Here is a 22,536-nt window from a genome sequence, read left to right as displayed (position 1 = left end):
CTCCGCTTCAGTTCCGCCTGAAGCGGAAGTTAAGAAGCAGCAGTCCTAAGACCGCTGCTCCTTAACTCGTCCGCCACCTCTGAGGTGGCGGACAGCAATCAGCCCAATCAAATACGATCTGGTTGATTGACACCCCCTGCTAGCGGCCGATTGGCCGTGAATTTGCAGGGGGCGGTATTGCACCAGCAGTTTACAAGAACTGCTTGTGCAATGATAAATGCCGACAGCGTATGCTGTCGGAATTTATCGATGTGCGGCGGACATGATATGCTACATCGTATCATGTCTGTCCGCACAATGATAAATTGACCCCAAAGATGCTCTGGTTTATATAATTAACCTTCCACTTGTAATACCAGATTGTGCATTATTCTTAGTGCAAGTTTGATAATGATAATGCACCATGCTTTATTGATTGCGCTCGACTTGTAATTTTACCTTACATTTTGAGTCCGTGCATCATGATCCTGCTTAGCTGAGCAATGCGACTCCAGCTTTAATTACATTTCTAACATTCCCAAAAACATCACAGCGTAGCGAATCAATGTAACACAACTAGCGTCATATTGATACTCTCTATGTATTGCCCTTATCTATATTAATAAAGTTATGAAGTATTGTTGGGTGTTAGAAAGAACAAAGTGATAACTTTTTTTTTAATTGGTCTCTTGAATTATGAAATAAAAAATTTGGGTTTCATGTCCCTTTAAATAGAGCATGTGGTTTTTACACTTCAAAAAAGCTGTAAATTTCAAATTGCAAACTTAAAAATTTTGTCTCAGTTTTTTTTTAATACATTGAAATTCAAACCCCTAATAAAAACTTGATTTTAATCACCTTTGTCTGTCTTGGAGCTAGGCTTTTGTTCATACAATCTTGGCAAGACTAAGAAAAGGTGAATATATTACATTTTATTCGGATCCTTTCTGTCAGTATTACAGGGACATGTTCAAGGTCAGATATAAACTTTTATAATTTTGAGAAATTATGTATTTTTTTTTAATTTCCAGTTTTGTTTGTTTAGTAGATTGTAAGATGTTTTATTTTTGTAAATTGTACGCTGTACCTGAAACTTCTATGTTTGTATCAAGTCTTGGAGTTTGCTATAAACTGTAACTAAGCTATAATATATTTTTCTATTGAACTAATTTAGATTACAAATAATTTCAGAGCTTAACCTTTTGAGATGAGAGATCAGTAATTTGGTAATTTGGATTTTGAGGAAGTGAGTCCTGTGGAAGTTTGCTGTGACAGCGATGGTCTGCAAATCTGAAAAACTGATTAGGACGCATTAACTCCCTGAAAAATCATTAACAGAGAAGGAAAGTAATTATATGTAATTGCTGACTGACAAACCAGATGGCTATTTGTCATACAGTCAAGACCTTACAGAAATAACATGGGCACTTGGCACAGCATTGTTTGTGTTGGCATCAAATGTGTATCCTAAACAGACCCATACTTGCAAACAATCGCATCCGAGCTATTTACAGCTTACGGACAGAGAAATGCAATATAGCATTCAATCATATCTTTACTAATCAACTAAATACAACTAAATTGTATAAGGGAGAATGAACTCTTGTTTTTTAGTATTTTGAACATATCTAAATTGGTTCTATAAATGTATAAACTATCTTATGCCACAAATAATCCTGTCTTGGGTTAAAAAAATTGTTAAGAAATAAGACATACAGTGCTCAGCATAAATGAGTACACCCCAACAGATTTGTTAGAAAACCTTTACTTACCTTTAAGAAACAACATATTCTATGGGACACTATACTACAAAATACTTCCACAAATGCGGGGCATTGATTGCAACGAAGATTTGTTAATTTGCACACACAACAAAGTATTTTTCCTAACAAATTAATTCAAGACCACGTTGCAAAAATGAAAACACCCCAATGAAAGTCATAGGAGCGAAGGTAAATGTCTGACAACAAATTCCTAATTAACAAGAATTCAACTACAAATGAATCTAATTATTCATTAAACAGGTGTCCAGCAGACAGTTGATTTTAAAAGGGCGTTACTTATTAAAGAAAACCCCCATCATGTCAGGCTGTCAGCAATGGCACAAGATAAATGTCACAAGGCCTGAGAAAGAAAATAATTTATTTACCCAAGAAAGGTGAAGGCTACAAGAAGAATAGCAAAGCTTTACTAATCAGTCAGAATACTGTAGCAAAAGTGATACAAAAATGTAACAAAGATGGAACTGCAACCATCTCACAGAGACGTCCAGGACATCCACAGATATTAACACCTTGACAGGAGCGTCTACTAATGAGAAGGGTTGAAGAAAATCGCCATGCAAGTTCACTGCAGTTAACTAAAGAAGTAGAAAGCCAAACTGGGGTGATTGTTTCCTGTGACACAATACGGCGTACACTACAGAGGAATGGCATGCATGGGTGTCGTCCACGAAGGAAGCCTTTCCTACAGCACATGCACAAAAAAGCCCGCCTAGAATTTGCCAGGACATATGCTGAAAAAGAAGACTACTGGGACTCTGTATTCTGGAGTGATGAGAACAAGATAAATGTTTTTGGAACTAATGGCTTCAAAACTGTATGGCACCGCAAAGGGGATTAGTACAATGAAAAATGCATAGTGCCTATAGTGAAACATGGTGGTGGCAGTGTCCTTCTGTGGGGCTGCATTAAAGCTGCTGGTGTCGGGGAGCTGCATTTAATTGATGGCATCATGAATTCACGTTCTACTGCTCTATATTGAAAGAGAAGATGCTACCATCACTCCGTGACCTTGGTTGTCGTGCAGTTTTCCAACATGACAATGATTTTTGAAGAAGAACTGGATGAAAGTGATGCAGTAGCTAAGTATGTCTCCTGATCTGAACCCAATTGAACACCTATGGGGAAGGTTGAGCATCACTCTCCATCCAGCATCCAGGCTCTAAAAGAGGTCGTTCTTTAAGAATGGAAAAATATAAATGTTGCAGTATGTCGGTAGCCTGTTCATTCTATGCCTAGAATACTTGGTGCTGTCCTTACAAATCATGGAGGTCATACAAAAGTCTAGATGTAGTAGTTTTTGTTGTTGGGTGTATTCATTTGTATATCACCTACTTTGAGTAAACCTGAAGATTGTGTAATCTAAGTTATAATAGTAACCTTACTTGCATGTAATGAGCTAAACAAATGTTCCAAAAAACTCAGTTTTGGCAAAATTCTGGAAATTGTTCTTGTGTTCATTGAGATTTTGATTAAAATCTTACTTTTCAAAAGGCGTGTACTCATTTATGCTGAGCACTGTACAATCAGAACATCTGCAGCTCTATTCCTGCATTTCTGTCCTAGGTGTGGAGATATAGGGGTAGATTCAATAAGCAGCGGACGCTGCTTTCTATGCCCATAGTTTCCGGCTCGCCGGAAACACAAGTTAAGAAGCAGCGGTCATAAAACTGTTGCTCCTTAACTTGTCCACCACCTTTTATGATCAGGATGATTGACACCCCCTGCTAGCAGCCAATTGGCCTTGAATGTGCAGGGGGCGGCATTGCACAAGCTTTTCACAAGAAATGCTTGTTCAATGTTAAAAGCCGACAGTGTATGCTGTTGGCATTTAGCAATGCCCGGGCAGACATGATTCGCTGCAGCAAATCATGTCTGCCCGGCATTTGTTAAATTTACCCCCTAGGGTCATCCTAAAACTGTTTGAATGGAGAGAAAAAGAATCAATCACTGTTCACATGTCTGTCTGTACTGTTCTCAGTAATACAGAACATTTCACTAAAACAGTTTTACAACGTAATCATTTTTCATCTAATAATTATTTGCAATTTGTAAACTCAGAGTATATTTCAGTTTTACAAAGAGGCATTTCACATGTATAAGCAAAAATGCTTCTAGTATAAGTTTTGAGAGTGATAACTTTTATTGTGCTAAAGCATATGTACATATCCTGCATGCACCTGCAGTCATAAACCACGAGTGTGGCTGTGGCATATTAATGATAACAATCATGCAAACAGAATTATTGCTTACAATACATGTTCTCGGAGCAAACTAGCTGTTTGTAACTATCACGGAAGCAGACATACATTTTACTAGAAGGATTGCAAAAAAAGCATCTATTGAAAATTGCATTTTATTTTTTTGTTTTACACCCCTTTTAAATAAATTTGCTGTTTACAAGTTTACAAGAGAGTCTATACAATATTGCCATAGCACCTACAATACATTCAATATTAAATTCATCAGTGTTTCAATTCAACGCAAATATCTTTTTCACAAAAACACTTTAAACATTCTTATATATTATTTTGGGTGATAAAAATAGACTTCATTGAAACATTGTTGTAATTACATTCACTTCCTTAGATCCCAGAGTCTCACATAAAGATTTTAATTTACATACAGGCGTACCTCAGAGAGATATTGCGGTTGCGGTTCCAGACCACCTCAATAAAGCGAATATAGCCATAAAGTGAGTCACACTCATTTTTTTGTTTCCTAGCACATATAAAAGTTATATTTACACAATACTGTAGTATATTAAGTGTGCAATAGCATTATGTCTAAATAAACAATGTACATACCTTAATTAAAAAAATATTTTATTGCTAAAAATTGCTAATTATCATCAGAGCTTTCAGTGATTCATAATCTTGTTGCTGGTGGTTCGTATATATATATGTGTATTCATGTGTATTTAAGTGTTTATATGTGTACATATGTTGGAAAAATGGCATTGATAGACTTGCCCAACACAGGGTTGCCACAAACCTTCAATTTGTAAAAAGAGCAATATCTGTGAAGCGCAATAAAGCAAAGCGCATTAAAATTATTTATTTTATTAAAATGCTGCATCTAGAGGGTTTTTTTTGTTTTTTTTTAGTTTTACCAAAATTAAAGAAATTTGCATGCGATAAAGCAGAAATATACATTACAAAAAAGTGAGCATGTGGATAAACAGCTTTTTGCAGATAAATTGTGTCTTGTATAAAATTGTCTTGATAGCTGATCAGAATAAATATCAATATTCTCTCATTGACACAACGGAAGTGTTTTGTCTTTATTATTTATCCATTTACATATTGATCAAATCCATTTACTTGTTTGTAGTCAGAAGATTCTTCATGAAACATTTGTCCTGAAGTCCACTTATAATTAACAGTTTTATATTTTTTTAATTTCTTTACATTTTTGGGGATCATTCCCCTCTTTATTTATAAGTTCCGTCTTCAATTTTTTAGAGGATCTGGTGATTCTGGTAAATCTGAAACAGGTTCTGTTGGGAAAATGAAAGTAAATTTAGTGTTTTGGAGCATTGTTTCTGAACCGCAGCCCTCGAGTACCCCTAACAGACCAGGTTTTCCTTATAGTTGAATTAGAGCACAGTTGAATTAATCAGCTGATCAGTAACTATGGTTACTAACCTGCTCTAACCCATCAGCTGATTCTTTCACCTGTGCTCTAGTTCAGCTATAAAGAAAATCTGGCCTGTTAGCGAACTTGAGGTTGAGAAACACTGTTTTAGAGGATAAACTGTTTGGAAATGTTAAAAGGACAGTCTACAACAGAATTGTTAGTGCTTAAAAAGATAGATAATCCCTTTATTACCCATTCCCTAGTTTTGCATAACCAACACAGTTATATAAATACACTTTTTAATTCTGTGATTACCTTGTATCTAAGCCTCTGCAAATTGCCCCCTTATTTTATTTCTTTTGACAGACATCCATTTTAGCCAATCAGAGCTGGCTCACTGGATCTTCAGGTGCGTGAGCACAGTGTTATCTATATGACACACATGAACTAACACCCTCTAGTGGTGAAAAACTGTTAAAATGCCCTGAGAGAAGAGGCGGCCTTCAAGGGCTTAGAAATTTGCATATGAACCTCCTAGGTTTAGCTTTTAACTAAGAATACCAGGAGAACAAAGCAACATTGGTGATAAAAGTAAATTGGAAAATTGTTAAAAATTATATTCTCTATCTGAATCATGAAAGTTTATTTTGGACTAGACTGTCCCTTTAATTAACCCCTTCGCTTCCGGGAATTTCAGAGAAAAACTTTCCCAGAGAATTTTTAGCATTTCTGCTAGCACTTGACTTAAACAGAAATATATTTACCTACAACTATATATTTTTTATTTTGGCATAAAAAGAGTTTTCAATGGATGACAGTTTCAACTATGCATTTATTTACGGACTTAAGAAATTACTGTAAAATTACATTAATTATCACATTCCACAAAAAACTTGTAGCTTTCTAACTGTAGGAAAAAAAATCTCAAATTTTGTTCAGATATTCAGTTGTTGAACTAGGCACATTTTGGTATATTTCAAGCAGCCAATTGGCCAACAAATGTGATCATATAAATAAAAATGAACAAACTTTAGGTTTCTCACTGAAATTATTTCCACACAACTACTGCAGTCATAAGACAAATAGTTATAAAAGCTTCTCAAGAATTCCCTTTATTTAGAAATGGCAGACATGCCATTTGTTTTGTTTTTTTAGTAATTAGAAGTCTGCTAATTGCAGCTGCCCACCACAATTTTTAAATTCCCAGAAGCGAAGGGGTTAATAATTTAGCTGTTAAAGTCAATATTTCCTGTAGTGCAGGGATTACCCTCCCAACTGACACCTACCACCTCCCTGATCCATATCTGATCCCTCCTAAACAGCTTTCTTCCCTCCCCCTCCCATTGGACAACACCATCTTAGGTACTGGCAGCTGGTCTGCCAATTTTTTAAAAATGATCAATATTTTTTTATTTCATTATTTTCTGTAGTGTAGGGATCCCTCTCACCCTCCCCACCTCCCCTGCAAATGATCTTATATTTTAACATTTCTTTCTGAAGTGTAGAACCCACTTCCATCCTCCAACCAAGAACACCATTTCTGTTGTGTAGGGACCAATCCCTCCCTCTCCCCTTCTGTGATAATTTGCTGTAGTGAAGGAAACCCTCTCTCTCCCCCCTCCTTCAATGAGCCACCAACCAACCTCCTTCCTTAACTGCCCACCTGTCCCACTGGGTCCACCACATCATAGATACAGACAGTGAAACTCTTTGTGTCTCTGTAATGATAGGTGATCTTGCTTCATCAGCGCTCCCTTAACATATGAAGGAAGATGCTTTCTGTCCCAAGCTGCAGTCTCCACTGTCAAAGCTGACAGCAGAGATCGAGACAGCAGCATGTTCCACGGTGATGAGCGAAGGTAGTACATGAATAAAGTACTCCAGCCAATGTACTGTGTAGCACAGTACCTATGTCCATTTTGCTCAAGGGGTTAAAACTTTTTGTTGTTTTTATGGGGTTTTTTTTTGCTTCAAATGAGCATACAGTGAAATGTAAATATGATTACTGGACTGATTACTGGGCAGTCATATTAATGGGTAAGCCTGTATTTCGACTTTAAGCAAAAAACAAAAAAAACAAAAACAGAATTAAATTATGGGTAAATGGGACAAAATAAATAATCAAAATATACCGCAAAGTTTTTTTTGTTTTTTTTATACCACATATAAACATTGTATAGTACGACCTCAAAGTGTTTAATGTCCCTTTAAGAAAAGTATTGGTTACTTGCTCCTGGATCAGCATGTCCCTGTTTGGCTTTATGTTAAAATAATCTCCGCTTTAATAAATAAACTGGATTAGAAACCACTTGAACACAAAGTAAAAGAGGAAGCTGTAAATGGCAGTAACAATTGCAGTTGCATTATATCCTCTATATGAGTACTCTGGTTCTTTGTAATCTGTTCCTGTAAGTAATTCATTTCATTCAGTGGCTTGTGCCTAGCACTTACCTAAGGATGGGAAGAAGGTGTCTGTTCCTGGTGGAGATAGCGGGGTGCTAGGTTCAGACAGCAGGTGGCGCCCAGAGTCAGACTGCTGGCGACTGGCCATAAAGGCCAGCCTGGGTCTCTGCTCGAAGTTTATTGCGGGAGGGTCGTCAAACACTGGGTTTTCTATTCCCTGAGCTTCACTGAAGGATAAAAGATGCACATTTTTATTTTTGAAAAAAACACTATTAGGTAACATTGAAAAAAAAAATGTAATGAAAAAATAAGTGATGTAAAGTCTGTTTATAATAATTGTTATGCAGTAACAAAGTCATGTCTGCATGCATTCCTACGCCCTCTTCACTGGGTAATTGTGGCTTATTAGCATCTTTAAAAACATTAGGTACAATACCTCAGTACAGGTTCTGATTGGCTGGGTTAAACTAATCTGTGTAATGTTGAACTGCACAATTTGTGTCATATATATACTGTAAATATATATATTCTTTCAATCACTGTAAGATATCTATATTTATCAGAGGGATAAAGAGATATAAAATATAACTGTAGTCTAGTACATTGTATATGTATTAGCTCAGCATTATGTGTGTGGTAGATAGAAATAGTGACTTAGTTGTGTAAGATTAAGATTGAATTCTTAAATGTAAATTTCATGATAATTTATTGATAAAAGAACATTATAAACAGCCATGGCATTGGCATCCACATGGGCAAGAGAGAGCAAACTCCTTGGGCTTTTGTTTTCTGTGATGGGCAATAAAAGAACCTGTCTATCTCAGTCTATTTCTCATCTAGGGGCTATTAGGTGCTTTACTTTAAAGGGAAAGTTATATTCCAAACTAAAGGGTCAAGTTAACCTCTGGCTATTCTGACTCCAATATAGAATTAAAGGTTTCTAATTGTTAGAGACAATGAGGGGTAGTTATCAAGCCGTCTACTTTACCTGCCTTCGCCAGTCCAATACGCCCGCCTAAGCTCGCCTACCATCGCCGCCGCGGACCGGAATATGTTCGCCTAAGTTATAAAAAAAGCTGTCAAAAAGCCGTGCACCAAATACGGGGCAATGAGCAGCGGATTGTGATAGTTATCACTCATCCGATCTCGCTGCTCTTCGGCTTTTTGACAGCTTTATTGACAAGCTGTCACTAAGCACCCACACTAACTACACTGTTCTACCCCCTATACTGGCGCCCCCGGAGCCCCCCGCAACTAAATAAAGTTAGTAACCCCTAAACCACCGCTCCTAGACCCCGCCGCAACTCTTATAAATGTATTAACCCCTAAACCACCGCTCCCGGACACTGCCGCCACCTACATTATACCTAGTAACTCCTACCCTGCCCCCCTATACCGCCGCCACCTATAATAAAGTTATTAACCCCTATCCTGCCGATCCCGTACCTCGCCGCAACTAAATAAATAGTTTAACCCCTAAACCGCCGCTCCCGGACCCCGCCGCAACCTATATTAAACTTATTAACCCCTAATCTGCCCCCCCTACACCGTCGCCACCTATAATAAATTTATTAACCCCTATCCTGCCCCCCCCTACACTGCCGCCACTGTAATACAATTATTAATCCCTAAACCTAAGTCTAACCCTAACCCTAACACCCCCCTAACTTAAATATTAATTAAATACATCTAAATAAATTTAACTCTTATTAACTAAATTAATCCTATTTAAAACTAAATACTTACCTTTAAAATAAACCCTAATATAGCTACAATATAAATAATAATTATATTGTAGCTATCTTAGGATTTATTTTTATTTTACAGGCAACTTTCAATTTATTTTAACTAGGTACAATAGCTATTAAATAGTTATTAACTATTTAATAGCTACCTAGTTAAAATAAAGAGAAATTTACCTGTAAAATAAATCCTAACCTAAGTTACAATTACACCTAACACTACACTATACTTTAATAAATTATTCCTATTTAAAACTAAATACCTGTAAAATAAATCCTAACCTAAGTTACAATTAAACCTAACACTACACTATCATTAAATTAACTAAATAAATTAGCTACAAATAACTACAATTAAATTAAATTAAATAAACTAACTAAAGTACAAAAAATAAAAAAAGCTAAGTTACAAAAAATAAAAAAACTAAGTTACAAACATTTAAAAAATATTACAACAATTTTAAGCTACTTACACCTAATCTAAGCCCCCTAATAAAATAACAAAGCCTCCCAAAATAAATAAATGCCCTACCCTATTTTACATTAAAAAGTTACCAGCTCTTTTACCTTACCAGCCCTTAAAAGGGCCTTTTGCGAGGCATGCCCCAAAGAATTCAGCTCTTTTGCCTGTAAAAAAAAAATACAACCCCCACAACATTAAAACCCACCACCCACATACCCCTAATCTAACCCAAACCCCCCATAAATAAACCTAACACTACCCCCCTGAAGATCATCCTACCTTGAGTCATCTTCAGCCAGCCGACCACCGATGGAACCGAAGAGGAGATCCGGAGCGGCAGAAGTCATCATCCAAGGGGCGCTGAAGAAGTCTTCCATCCGATGAAGTCATCATCCAGGCGGCACTGAAGAGGTCTTCCATCCGATAGAAGTCTTCATCCAAGTGGCGTCTTCAATCTTCATCCATCCGGAGCTGAGCGGAGCCATCTTCAGACGAGCCGAGGCGGATCCATCCTCTTCTTCCCAACGACTAACGACGAATGAAGGTTCCTTTAAGGGACGTCATCCAAGATGGCGTCCCTTCAATTCCGGAATCGGAATTAAGGTAGGAAAAATCTGATTGGCTGATTGAATCAGCCAATCAGATTGAAGTTCAATCCGATTGGCTGATCCAATCAGCCAATCAGATTGAGCTCGCATTCTATTGGCTGTTCCGATCAGCCAATAGAATGCAAGCTCAATCTGATTGGCTGATTGGATCAGCCAATCTGATTGAACTTCAATCTGATTAGCTGATAGCATCAGCCAATCAGATTTTTCCTACCTTAATTCCGATTGGCTGATAGAATCCTATCAGCCAATCGGAATTGAAGGGACGCCATCTTGGATGACGTCCCTTAAAGGAACCTTCATTCGTCGTTAGTCGTCGGCAAGAAGAGGATGGATCCGCGTCGGCTCGTCTGAAGATGGCTCCGCTCCGCTCCGGATGGATGAAGATTGAAGACGCCGCCTGGATGAAGACTTCTATCGGATGGAAGACCTCTTCAGCACCGCCTGGATGATGACTTCATCGGATGGAAGACTTCTTCAGCGCCCCTTGGATGATGACTTCTGCAGCTCCGGATCTCCTCTTCGGTTCCATCGGAGGTCGGCTGGCTGAAGATGACTCAAGGTAGGATGATCTTCAGGGGGGTAGTGTTAGGTTTATTTAAGGGGGGTTTGGGTTAGATTAGGGTTATGTGGGTGGTGGGTTTTAATATTGGGGGGGGTTGTATTTTTATTTTACAGGCAAAAGAGCTGAATTCTTTGGGGCATGCCCTGCAAAAAAGGCCCTTTTAAGGGCTGGTAAGGTAAAAGAGCTGGTAACTTTTTAATGTAGAATAGGGTAGGGCATTTTTTTATTTTGGGGGGCTTTGTTATTTTATTAGGGGGCTTAGATTAGGTGTAAGTAGCTTAAAAAGTTTTTAAATGTTTGTAACTTAGTTTTTTTATTTTTTGTAACTTAGCTTTTTTTTATTTTTTGTACTTTAGTTAGTTTATTTAATTTAATTGTAGTTATTTGTAGCTAATTTATTTAATTAATTTAATGATAGTGTAGTGTTAGGTTTAATTGTAACTTAGGTTAGGATTTATTTTACAGGTAAATTTCTCTTTATTTTAACTAGGTAGCTATTAAATAGTTAATAACTATTTAATAGCTATTGTACCTAGTAAAAATAAATTGAAAGTTGCCTGTAAAATAAAAATAAATCCTAAGATAGCTACAATATAATTATTATTTATATTGTAGCTATATTAGGGTTTATTTTAAAGGTAAGTATAAAGTTTTAAATAGGATTAATTTAGTTAATAAGAGTTAAATTTATTTAGATGTATTTAATTAGTATTTAAGTTATGGGGGTGTTAGGGTTAGGGTTAGACTTAGGTTTAGGGGTTAATAATTTTATTACAGTGGCGGCGGGGTAGAGGGGGCAGGATAGGGGTTAATAAATTTATTATAGGTGGCGACGGTGTAGGGGGGGCAGATTAGGGGTTAATAAGTTTAATATAGGTTGCGGCGGGGTCCGGGAGCGGCGGTTTAGGGGTTAAACTATTTATTTAGTTGCAGCGGGGTCCGGGATCGGCAGGTTAGGGGTTAATAACTTAATTATAGGTGGCGGCGGTATAGGGGGAGCAGGATAGGGGTTACTAAGTATAATGTAGGTGGCGGCGGGGTCCGGGAGCGGCGGTTTAGGGGTTAATACATATATTATAGTTGCGGCGGGGACAGGGAGCGGCGGTTTAGGGGTTAATCAGTTTATTATAGTGGCGGTGGGCTCCGGGAGCGGCGGTTTAGGGGGTAATAACTTTATTTAGTTGCGGCGGTGTAGGGGGGGCAGATTAGGGGTGTTTAGACTCGGGGTACATGTTATGGTGTTAGGTGTAGACAGCTCCCATAGGAATGAATGGGATGTCTGGCAGCAGCGAACATGAACTTTCGCAATGGTCAGACTCCCATTGATTCCTATAGGATCCGCCGCCTCCAGGGCGGCGGTTTGAAAACCAGGTACGCTGGGCCGGAAAGGTGGCGAGCGTACCTGCTAGTTTTTTTATAACTAGCAAAAGTAGTCAGATAGTGCCGCACTTGTGTGCGGAACATCTGGAGTGACGTAAGAATCGATCTGTGTCGGACTGAGTCCGGCGGATCGAAGCTTACGTCACAAAATTCTACTTTTGCCGGTATCTAGGGCTTGATAACTAAGGCGAATCAGCCTCGCCTCAAATACGCTGCGGAATTCCAGCGTATTTGAGGTAGATGCGTTGATAACTAGAGGCCAAGGTTTAAATTGATAAATATGTAATACCTGTAAAACCTTATCTTTATCTAGGACAGAAATAAATCCATACAACAAATAAACCACTCATTTCTAAGAGGAGAAGATCCAGTTTCATATTTTAGGATTTTCTTAACCTGTTATATACCTGGTTTACAATAACCAATGGTTTAAACACCTAATGTAAAAGAGTAGAAACTCCTGTCTCAAACAATTGGTGATATGACCTTCTAATGTAACATGGTTGATGGCAAAATAATAAATATTTTATCCAAAAAATGAATTGCACAAACTGTGCCGCTCTCGCTACAAAACACTTGCTAAATACTTGGTTTAAATTGATATAATTAAATGTGAGTTAAAACTATAAATATATATTGTACTTGGTTATCTACACTGATTTTAATATATTTAGGAAATTTAAGTTTTTACCACACTCTTCTTCCCCAGAAAATAAAAAATCCTGCAATAACGTACAGTTCCTACTGCACGCCAGAAATCAAAGCTGCTGAAAAACTCCCAGAGTTCTGCATCTTTGTATGCTGAATTCTGTCGCCAAATCTCCTTAAATGGTGGTTTTAAAAACTGTTTGATAATATTTGTACTGGAGTCAAGGATACTTCCCCATGGATTCTACCAGTATAACTATTTGTTTAATAATAAAATAATTGTGTGTGAATAAGGAAGGAAGGGTGGTGCAGATTTATCAAAACAAAACTCCTTCCATAGAAAATAAAGTAAACTGATCTTGTTAATATAAATAAAGTTACATTATAATGCACATGATCCAATTCATTATGAGCATATTATTTTTGTATCACTGACCACTCTTTAGGATAAACACATAGGTAAAGTACCTCTTGGGAAACCGCTGGTGAGCCAGCCAGGAATAGCAATACTATTAATGGCCAGCAGTTACTTTACCTATGTATTTGGGTTCATCTAATGCTTATCAAAGGGTTTATCAACAGAAAACCCAATAGAACAAATCAGAATAAGACTTGTTCAATACTTAAATAAAAAAAATGTAATTATCAAATTATTGAATATAGCCGTGAAAGTCCAGTGATAATTATCTACACTTGTTTCAGCACCAGACAACATATTACCATTTGCTAACTAGTCAATTACATTTAAAAAGTATTAATAAGCACTTTTACACTAATAAAAAGCAGCACAAACAATAACACAACACACACGACTACTGTATCCATTATGCTCCTGTTCGAATCATTCCTATGTTCGAATTATCATCCCTTCATTCTATAAAATTGATTAAACAATGTATAGGCGTGTCAGCTGTTAATTAATAAGAGTAAGGACTTTTTTGTCTGGTTGGTATTTTTAATTGAAATAGATTTTTATTGAACATTTGTCATGTTACATAATGAAATTGAAGCAGTCCTTATAACCATATCTTAGTCGTGATCCTTTACATTACTTTGTATTCTGGTTGTTTTTTTTAAAGGGACAGTCTACTACAGAATTTTTATTGTTTAAAAAAGATAGATAATCCCTTTATTACCCATTCCCAATTTTGCATAACCAACACTGTTATATTAATACACTTATTACCTCTGTCATTACCTTGTATCTAAACCTCTGCAGACTGTCCCCTTATTACAGTTCTTTTGACAGACTTGCATTTTAGCCAATCAGTGCCCTCTCCTAAGTAAGCACAATGTTATCTATATGTCACACATGATTTAATACTCTTTAGCTGTGAAAAACTGTCAAAATGCATTACGATAAGAGGCAGCCTTTAAGGGCTTAGAAATTAGCATATGAGCCTACCTAGGTTTAGCTTTCGACTAAGAATACCAAGAGAACAAAGCAAATTTAAGGATAAAGGTAAATTGGAACGTTGTTTAAAATGACATGCTCTATCTAAATCATGAAAGTTTAATTTTGACTAGACTGTCCCTTTAATACTGATATGAACCTATAATTGTGATAAATTGAAAAGTACACAGATTATTTCTACTGGTATCTACTATACATTAATATCTACACAATAGTGATTGACCCTATAGTTAGTCCCTTTAATCCAACTAGCTCAGGGTATGTATGGGGATGAGTTTTTTTCTTGTCCAGCTGTGCTGAAAAAAAGAGGGTTGGGCTGTTTTTTATACTAAAAATAAATAATTTGCAAAAAATACAGAGCTGATGTAATGACTGCAAAATGTTTCTGTTTATGAGCTTGGCAGAGCCTGACCCCTAAATGTGTGACTTTTTGCTCAGTATTCTTACTGGCTCTTAATACATTTGTCAATTTATTGCAAAACCAATCTGATATTTCCATTCTGTAGTACTTTGCAATAGCTATGACATAATTAAAAAAAAAAAAAAATTATGAACAAATTTAGATTAAATTTCAGAGCCTGAAAAAGTGACCCTAATGGTAAATTCAAATTGAAATTGGATGTAGAGTTTGCTAAAGTTGAGTTATTTTGTAACTGCTTACCTGTCCATTCTCACCAGTTCCTGTGCTCCTATTTAAACAAAAAAAGAAAAGAAGCGATGACGGGTTACAAGTGTGCAGTTCCTATACTGACTCATTCTACTACGTTTTTTTATTGATTTATCTCATATTAGCCTTTCTCTCCAGTTTGTATCCTGTCAAGAGGGTTCACACTAGAGACTAATGATCTCAACTTCGCCAGATCAGACGTGGGCTTTCACGTCGACCCTCGCAGGGGCTGCCCTGGTGGAGATGTCTCCTATAGAAAGTAATGGAGCTCACTGGAATGGGAGACTTTACACCATAGAGTGAAGTTAGCAGTGAGGGGACTTTAACAATTAAATCCCGCAGCTAATATAAATCACGTTACGCTGATTTCTCTGTATAGCATCTTACAATCGCCTGTATTTTCGTATGAGGGTGTATGTCTATTAGGGTTAGAAGTATTTTCAGTGTTTTGAGGAAAAATTGCTAACTTTTAGGTTGCGAGAAAAAACTGTAAAATCTGTAGTGCAAAAATCTTTCACAGAATAATACTGGGATTAGAGAGACACCCATGGAACGACCATTTTACAAACAAATGTCAGTGTTTTTTGCGCATTCAAGGTACTTAAATTATGATTTATGCTGTGCATACCCAATACAATTTATTCCTGTGTAATTTACAAACACATTTTATGTATTTGATCAAATATGATTTTTGGTAAAGAATTTTTTTAGGAATTTGAACCTTAAAAATACAATTTTTTCCCTGAGTATTTTTGTGTGGATGGTTCAATTATTTAAAATACAAATTTTATTGTGAACTTTTGCCATGTATGCATCACCTCAGCATACGAAAATGCAGTATACTCCCCTTAGCAAGTCCCTGTTAAGTGGATTTAGATAATTCCACCAGGGAAATAAAAGTACTGACATCATTCTTATAGAATCTCACCAGCCCAGAGAGCTTTAGATAATTCCACCAGGGAAATAGAAGTACTGACATCATTCTTATAGAATCTCACCAGTCCAGAGAGCTTTAGATAATTCCACCAGGGAAATAGAAGTACTGGCAGTATTCTTATAGAATCTCACCAGCCCAGAGAGCTTTAGATAATTCCACCAGGGAAATAGAAGTACTGACATCATTCTTATAGAATCTCACCAGCCCAGAGAGCTTTAGATAATTCCACCAGGGAAATAGAAGTACTGACATCATTCTTATAGAATCTCACCAGCCCAGAGAGCTTTAGATAATTCCACCAGGGAAATAGAAGTACTGACATCATTCTTATAGAATCTCACCAGCCCAGAGAGCTTTAGATAATTCCACCAGGGAAATAGAAGTACTGACATCATTCTTATAGAATCTCACCAGCCCAGAGAGCTTTAGATAATTACACCAGGGAAATAGAAGTACTGACATCATTCTTATAGAATCTCACCAGCCCAGAGAGCTTTAGATAATTCCACCAGGGAAATAGAAGTACTGGCAGCATTCTGTAATAATCTCACCAGCCCATAGACCCTTAGATCATCTGGCCCTAAATACATTTTGCTCGCTATTTCTTGTGAAATACAAAATAGTACAAAAATCACTTTACAACTACATTATTTCTTAAGTTTGATTAGAATGCAGCACTTTTATACATTAATTTGCTTACCCTAACATCTTAATGTGAAGATACATTGTCTCTGTAGGTTGAAATATGCAACATTTTTTGTAGACTTTGGGTTTAAAATGCAGGTAGGTTTATAACTTACCCCTTGGATACCATAGCCTCTATGGCATACAAGGGGTAAGTTATAAACCTACCTGCATGGAGGGCTATAATGCATAGTGACAGTATAGAGTGGCAGTCTCTATACTACCATTAGGGCACAAATTCCTGACTAAAACCATTTTGATGTTATTCTGTATGCCCCCACAGTGTCTATAACCCCCTTTTCCTGAGTAGTCCATAAGATAGAAAAAAGTTCCTTTTGGTATTTGTGAAAAATACGTACGCCTGTGGCTGATCGCCTTCCTTTGTTTATAAACAAGAACTAGTATGAGAGGCAAACAAAGGATGCCAATAATGCAGGAAATGATTGCCAGAGCGGCCGCTGTGGTATCTGAAATAAAAAAGTCAGGAGTTATATATGCACAGATTTATTACTAATTTACTATATATCGCTGCTTCTAGTTAATGTGCAAATACCCCCCAAAAAATCACTTCACTGATGTTGGCAAAATTACACCAAAGAAAGGGAATAATAATCCAGTGATAATATTGTTTAACCTCTTGGTTACCAGTGAGATCTACAACTCATTTCAAGTACTGAAGGGTAGATAATCATTTGCTGCACATTCCATCACACCTTATTATTCACCATATGCATTTTGTCACTTACCTTATAGCATATTGTATATGTATATATTCAATTCCTCTGTATTTAGGGAAAGCCTAACCCTGTATAATTTTCTGTATACATTAAACTCTTATATATTTGATTTATATTTTGGGGTTTTATGTCCCTCTAAGTATTTTTTAGGGAGTTGTCTGGTGTAAAGTGCTATTGTTCCTGTTTTCCACACATTTTGCACCTGCACAAAATGTGTAAAGAGCATATGCCTTTTATTTTGTAGTACTATGTCTCTTTAAATCCCTATGTATTTGAGGCTAAAATGTGTTATATGTTGTTGTTTTCTCTGTATCTATCTCTCCATATTTAGCGTCTGACGTTTAACAGTGTAACAATCTGAGCAACTAGCGACATTGGGCCCCATTACATATGTGGCGTCGCCCGCAAAAGCCGGCGACACCGGTTTTTACACGATTTTGGTATTACATATACGGCGTAGCATACAAGTTACGCACGTATATTTCACCCGTCGCTTGCAATTTTTACTCCCATAAGCTAACATGGGACCGCATCGCAAATCGGTATCCAATATTCAGCGCAAGGACTTATGTGGTGAAAATGGAGAAATCTTACTCCATTTTCACCTCGCCTTACTAAGGTAAAAGTTTTTTTTTGCAGGGCATTGCCCCAAGATAAACAGCTCTTTTAAATTAAAAATACACAAAGTCCCCCTAACAGTAAAACCTGCCACCCACCAAACCCCCCAAAATAAAAAACCTAACACTAAAATTTTTTTTTAAAAAAAAACCTAAGTCTAACCCCTAGGTTGATACTCACCATTCCTGAAGTCCGGCGGAGAAGGTCCTGTCCCATGCGGTGAAGTCTTCTTCCAAGCGGCGACCTCTTCTTTCTTCTTCCAGGAACAATCTGGCGCGAAGCGGAGGGCGGAGCTGAAGACTGATGACCGCAGAGCTGAAGACCGGCAACCCTGGAAGTGAAGACCGGCGATCCTGGAAGTGAAGACCGGCGACCCTGGAACTGAAGACCGGTGACCGCGGAGCCATGGAGCGTGGAGGATCCTCTTCATACGATCACTGCCGTACACTGGATAGTGAATTCAAGGGACGCAATTAAAAATGGCGTCCCTTGAATTCCTATTGGCTGATTTGATTCTTCAAATTCAAATCAGCCAATAGGATGAGAGCTATTCAAATCCTATTGGCTGTTCAGATCAGCCAATAGGATGAGAGCTACTGAAATTCTATTGGCTATTTAAATCAGCCAATAGAATTTCAGTAGCTCTCATCCTATTGACTGATTTAAGCAGTCAATAGGATTTGAGTAGCTCTCATCCTATTGGCTGATTTGAATTTGAGGAATCAAATCAGCCAATAGGAATTCAAGGGACGGCAATTTTAATTGCGTCCCTTGAATTCACTAACCAGTGTACAGAGGCGATCATACGAAGAGGATCCTCCACGCTACATGGCTCCGCGGTCACCGGTCTTCAGTTCCAGGGTTGCCGGTCTTCAGTTCCAGGATCGCTGGTCTTCAGTTCCAGGGTCGCAGGTGTTCAGATCCGCAGTCTTCAGCTACGCCCTCTGCTCCGCGCCGGATGTTCCTGGAAGAAGAAAGAAGAGGTCGCCGCTTGGAAGAAGACTTCACCGCATGGGACTGGACCTTCTCTGCCGGACTTTAGGAACAGTGAGTACCAACCTGGTGGTTAGACTTAGTTTTTTTTTTTAATTTAGATTAGGGTGGGCATTTTGTAAAAGAGCTAAATGCCCTTTTAAGGGAAATGCCCAACAAATGCCCTTTTCAGTGCAATGGGTAGTTTAGGTTTTTTTGTGTTAGGTTTTTTATTTTGGGGTTTGGTGGGTGGGGGGTTTTACTGTTAGGGGGGACTTTGTGTATTTTTCATGTAAAAGAGCTGTTTATCTTGGGGCAATGCTCTGCAAAAAGCCCTTTTAAGGGCTACTGGTAGTTTATTCTTAGAGTAGGGGGTGTTTTTATTTTGGGGTGGGCTTTTTTATTTTCATAGGGATTAGGTATAATTTTTTAAAATTTGATAATTTTGTTTTTTATTTTCTGTAATCTTAGATTTTTTATTTTCTGTAATTGTAGTTTAAAGGGACAGTCTACACCAGAATTTTAATTTTGACTAGACAGTACCTTTAATGTATACTTAGTTTATTTTTAATTTTTAAAGTAGTGTTAGTTTTTTTTTTTTTTTTTTTGTAATTTAGGTAATTTTGGTTCATTTAGGGGTTGTTAGGTTAAGGGGTGTTCGGTTAGGGGGTGTTAGGCTTGGGGGCTTAGTTATTTAATCATTTATTTGCATTGTGGGCTTTGGCGGTTTAGGGGTTAATACTTTGATAGGTTTATTGCATTGTGGGCTTTGGCGGTTTAGGGTTTAATACTTTAATAGGTTTATTGCATTGTGGGCTTTGGCGGTTTAGGGGTTAATACTTTAATAGGTATTTTGCGATGTTGGGGTTGGCGGATTTAGGGGTCATTAGTTTAGTTATTACTTGCGGTGTGGGTTTGATGGCAGATATAGGGGTTAATAGTTTAATGAGGCATATTGTGTTGTGGGGGGGTTGTTGGTTTAGGGGTTAATACTTGTATTAATTCAGATGTGGGTTTGATGGCGGATATAGGGGTTTTACGTGTCTGGCTTATTTTTGGGAGGCGTGTTAGACTTTTACGGGAGATTTGATATTTTTTTTACTTTTCTTAGGTGCCTGCAGTTTCTAAAGTGCCGTAAGTCACTAGCGACTCCAGAAATTTGTATTTACGCTCATTTCTGGACATATCGCTAGTTTATCCGTCCTACGGCACTTTATGAACTGCCGGCGGGGTTTATTGGATACCCCGATGTGCAAGGTGAAATTACGGGCATCGCGGGTTGCAGCGCTTACGCTGAAGCCTGCGTCATATATGTAATCTTGCCCATTATCCCCAAACCATTTGTAATAAAATGACTTACTGTCATTTTTCTCTTCAACCGCTGAGTGCTGCGAGCAGGTCTGAAGATCTTTATCACCTTAAAAGTAAAACAATTAAATGATAAAAATAAATAAACTGCTTAAAAAATAGTTTGTAAATCACTTTAATTCAAAATATTAATATTAGTGGGAACATTAAATCAAACTACAGCTGCAATTTCACTATGAACACAACAATTAAATATATTTAAAAAATATATAAAAGTCAAAATTAAGATTTCATGATTCAGATAGAGCATACTGATATAGGCTAATATTTTTGCATACATTGCTGCCATATAGTGCTCAAAATATGTGCACACTCTTTTGCTTACCTCAGTATGCTCATCCTAAATGGGGTTTGTTTGTTTGAAAAAAACTTCTTAATAAATTCTAATGAATTTAACTAAGTAGAATCAGTGCTAAGCAATCTTAAAGGGATATGATTCAGATAGAGCAACACATTTAAGCAACTTTCTAATTTACTCATATTATCAATTTTTCTTTCTTCTCTTGGTATCGTTAGTTGAAGGAGCAGCAGTGCACTACTAGTTTCTAACGGAACACATGGGTGAGCCAATGACAATTGGTATATATATATATATATATATATATATATATATATGCAGCCACCAATCAGCAGATAGAACCTAAGTTCTTTGCTGCTCCTTGAGCTTTCTTAGATATACCTTTCAGCAAAGGATAACAAGAGAAGGAAGCAAATTAAATAATGTAAGTAATTTGGAAAGTTGTTTAACCCTGTGGGTGCTAATGACGGCTCTGAGCCGTCACAGAGTTTCCCACTCTGGTGCTAATGATGGCTAAGAGCCGTGCCTGTAGAGTGATGGCATCACTGGGGCTTCTCGTTTTGCGTAGTGACGTCACGCGCAATAACGTGATGACGTCACTGGGCAGCTTTTTTCCTATACAGCACTTGACAGTGATATCTATATAAATTATTTTTAGTGATGCTTCCTAAAAAAAAATAAAAAAAAAATAGATAGATAGATAGATGATAGATAGATAGATAGATAGATAGATAGATAGATAGATAGATAGATAGATAGATAGATAGACAGAGGTTTAATACGTATGAGGTTTTCTTACCAGACTTGACTTGCAGTTCAATATAACCATGAGATTTCTGCCGAACATGTTTTTTACTTGTCTCCAGGACATAACAACAGTACCCTCCACTGTCCCCGTGAGACAGGTTATGCAGAGTTAGATGAATTATACCGTTATTTATGTTGTGCTGGCTGTGTCCGACATGGTGTTTGGTCATGTTCCGTACGTGTTTTGCATCTTGGCAGTTTGAGTCTTTGTCCTTACTGAAATGCCAGATTGGAACAATATGATCATGTTTATCTATCAATTGACCAGTGATAGTGCAGGTTAAGTTCACACTGTGCCCTTCGGGGCAGATATATTGCGAGTACATGGCTGAGACTTGAATGGCGGTTATCAGATCTATAGAAAGAAAAAAAAGCAAATATGAACTGAGTGATTTCTGCTATCAGGAACCTCATTACAGTAATAGAATGTCTAGACATTATATAAAAAAAGCAAATAATGATACTTATAGCAATGCTGAGAGATTAATAGAATTATGAGACAATGTACTCAGGCAAGCAACAAATATGCTGTATTCAAAGCTGCTGCAGTAACACCCTTTCATGGGCCCTCTTTTTCTCGTCTACCTCCTGACAATTTAATACTCCAGCAGGTAAAACAGATCATTGAGAAAAAATAAAAATGGGAAACCGTTACAGTGTGATACCTCTATAAAGGGATGCTATACTAAAAAAATAAAAATATATCTTGTGTATGAAAGAGCACTATATTTAAAATATGTTCGAAACCAACAGGAAGTACATGTTTGTGCACAACTTCTTCTAGGGATAGACTACTCACTTGCAGATAAGAACAACTAATACAACTCTTTTGGCTTGGGGCATATGCTCCACAAAACCATTTATATTAGGAGAGTTTACCACTTAA

General features: G+C 37.3%; 2 protein-coding genes across 2 annotated transcripts in view; one reads left to right on the top strand and one right to left on the bottom strand.

The window, feature by feature from the left end:
- The window catches only part of CDH23 (cadherin related 23), a 1,210,211-nt gene that overhangs the window by 943,664 nt on the left and 244,011 nt on the right, over window positions 1-22,536 (top strand). The window lies entirely within an intron of this gene.
- Window positions 3,881-22,536, bottom strand: part of VSIR (V-set immunoregulatory receptor) — an 83,500-nt gene continuing 64,844 nt past the window's right edge. Inside the window, exons 2-7 of the mRNA XM_053692023.1 lie at window positions 21,643-22,005; window positions 20,538-20,594; window positions 17,210-17,317; window positions 15,224-15,251; window positions 7,791-7,969; window positions 3,881-5,259 (exon numbers count right to left, since the gene is read on the bottom strand). Coding sequence (XP_053547998.1) covers window positions 5,213-5,259; window positions 7,791-7,969; window positions 15,224-15,251; window positions 17,210-17,317; window positions 20,538-20,594; window positions 21,643-22,005 — 782 coding nt within the window. The 3' untranslated portion in view covers window positions 3,881-5,212. The remainder of the gene's footprint in view (window positions 5,260-7,790; window positions 7,970-15,223; window positions 15,252-17,209; window positions 17,318-20,537; window positions 20,595-21,642; window positions 22,006-22,536) is intronic.

This window comes from Bombina bombina, chromosome 9 (assembly GCF_027579735.1).
Source record: "Bombina bombina isolate aBomBom1 chromosome 9, aBomBom1.pri, whole genome shotgun sequence".
NCBI lineage: Eukaryota > Metazoa > Chordata > Amphibia > Anura > Bombinatoridae > Bombina > Bombina bombina.
Note: the sequence above shows the minus strand (reverse complement) of the source record. Positions and strands in the feature narration are given on the sequence as shown.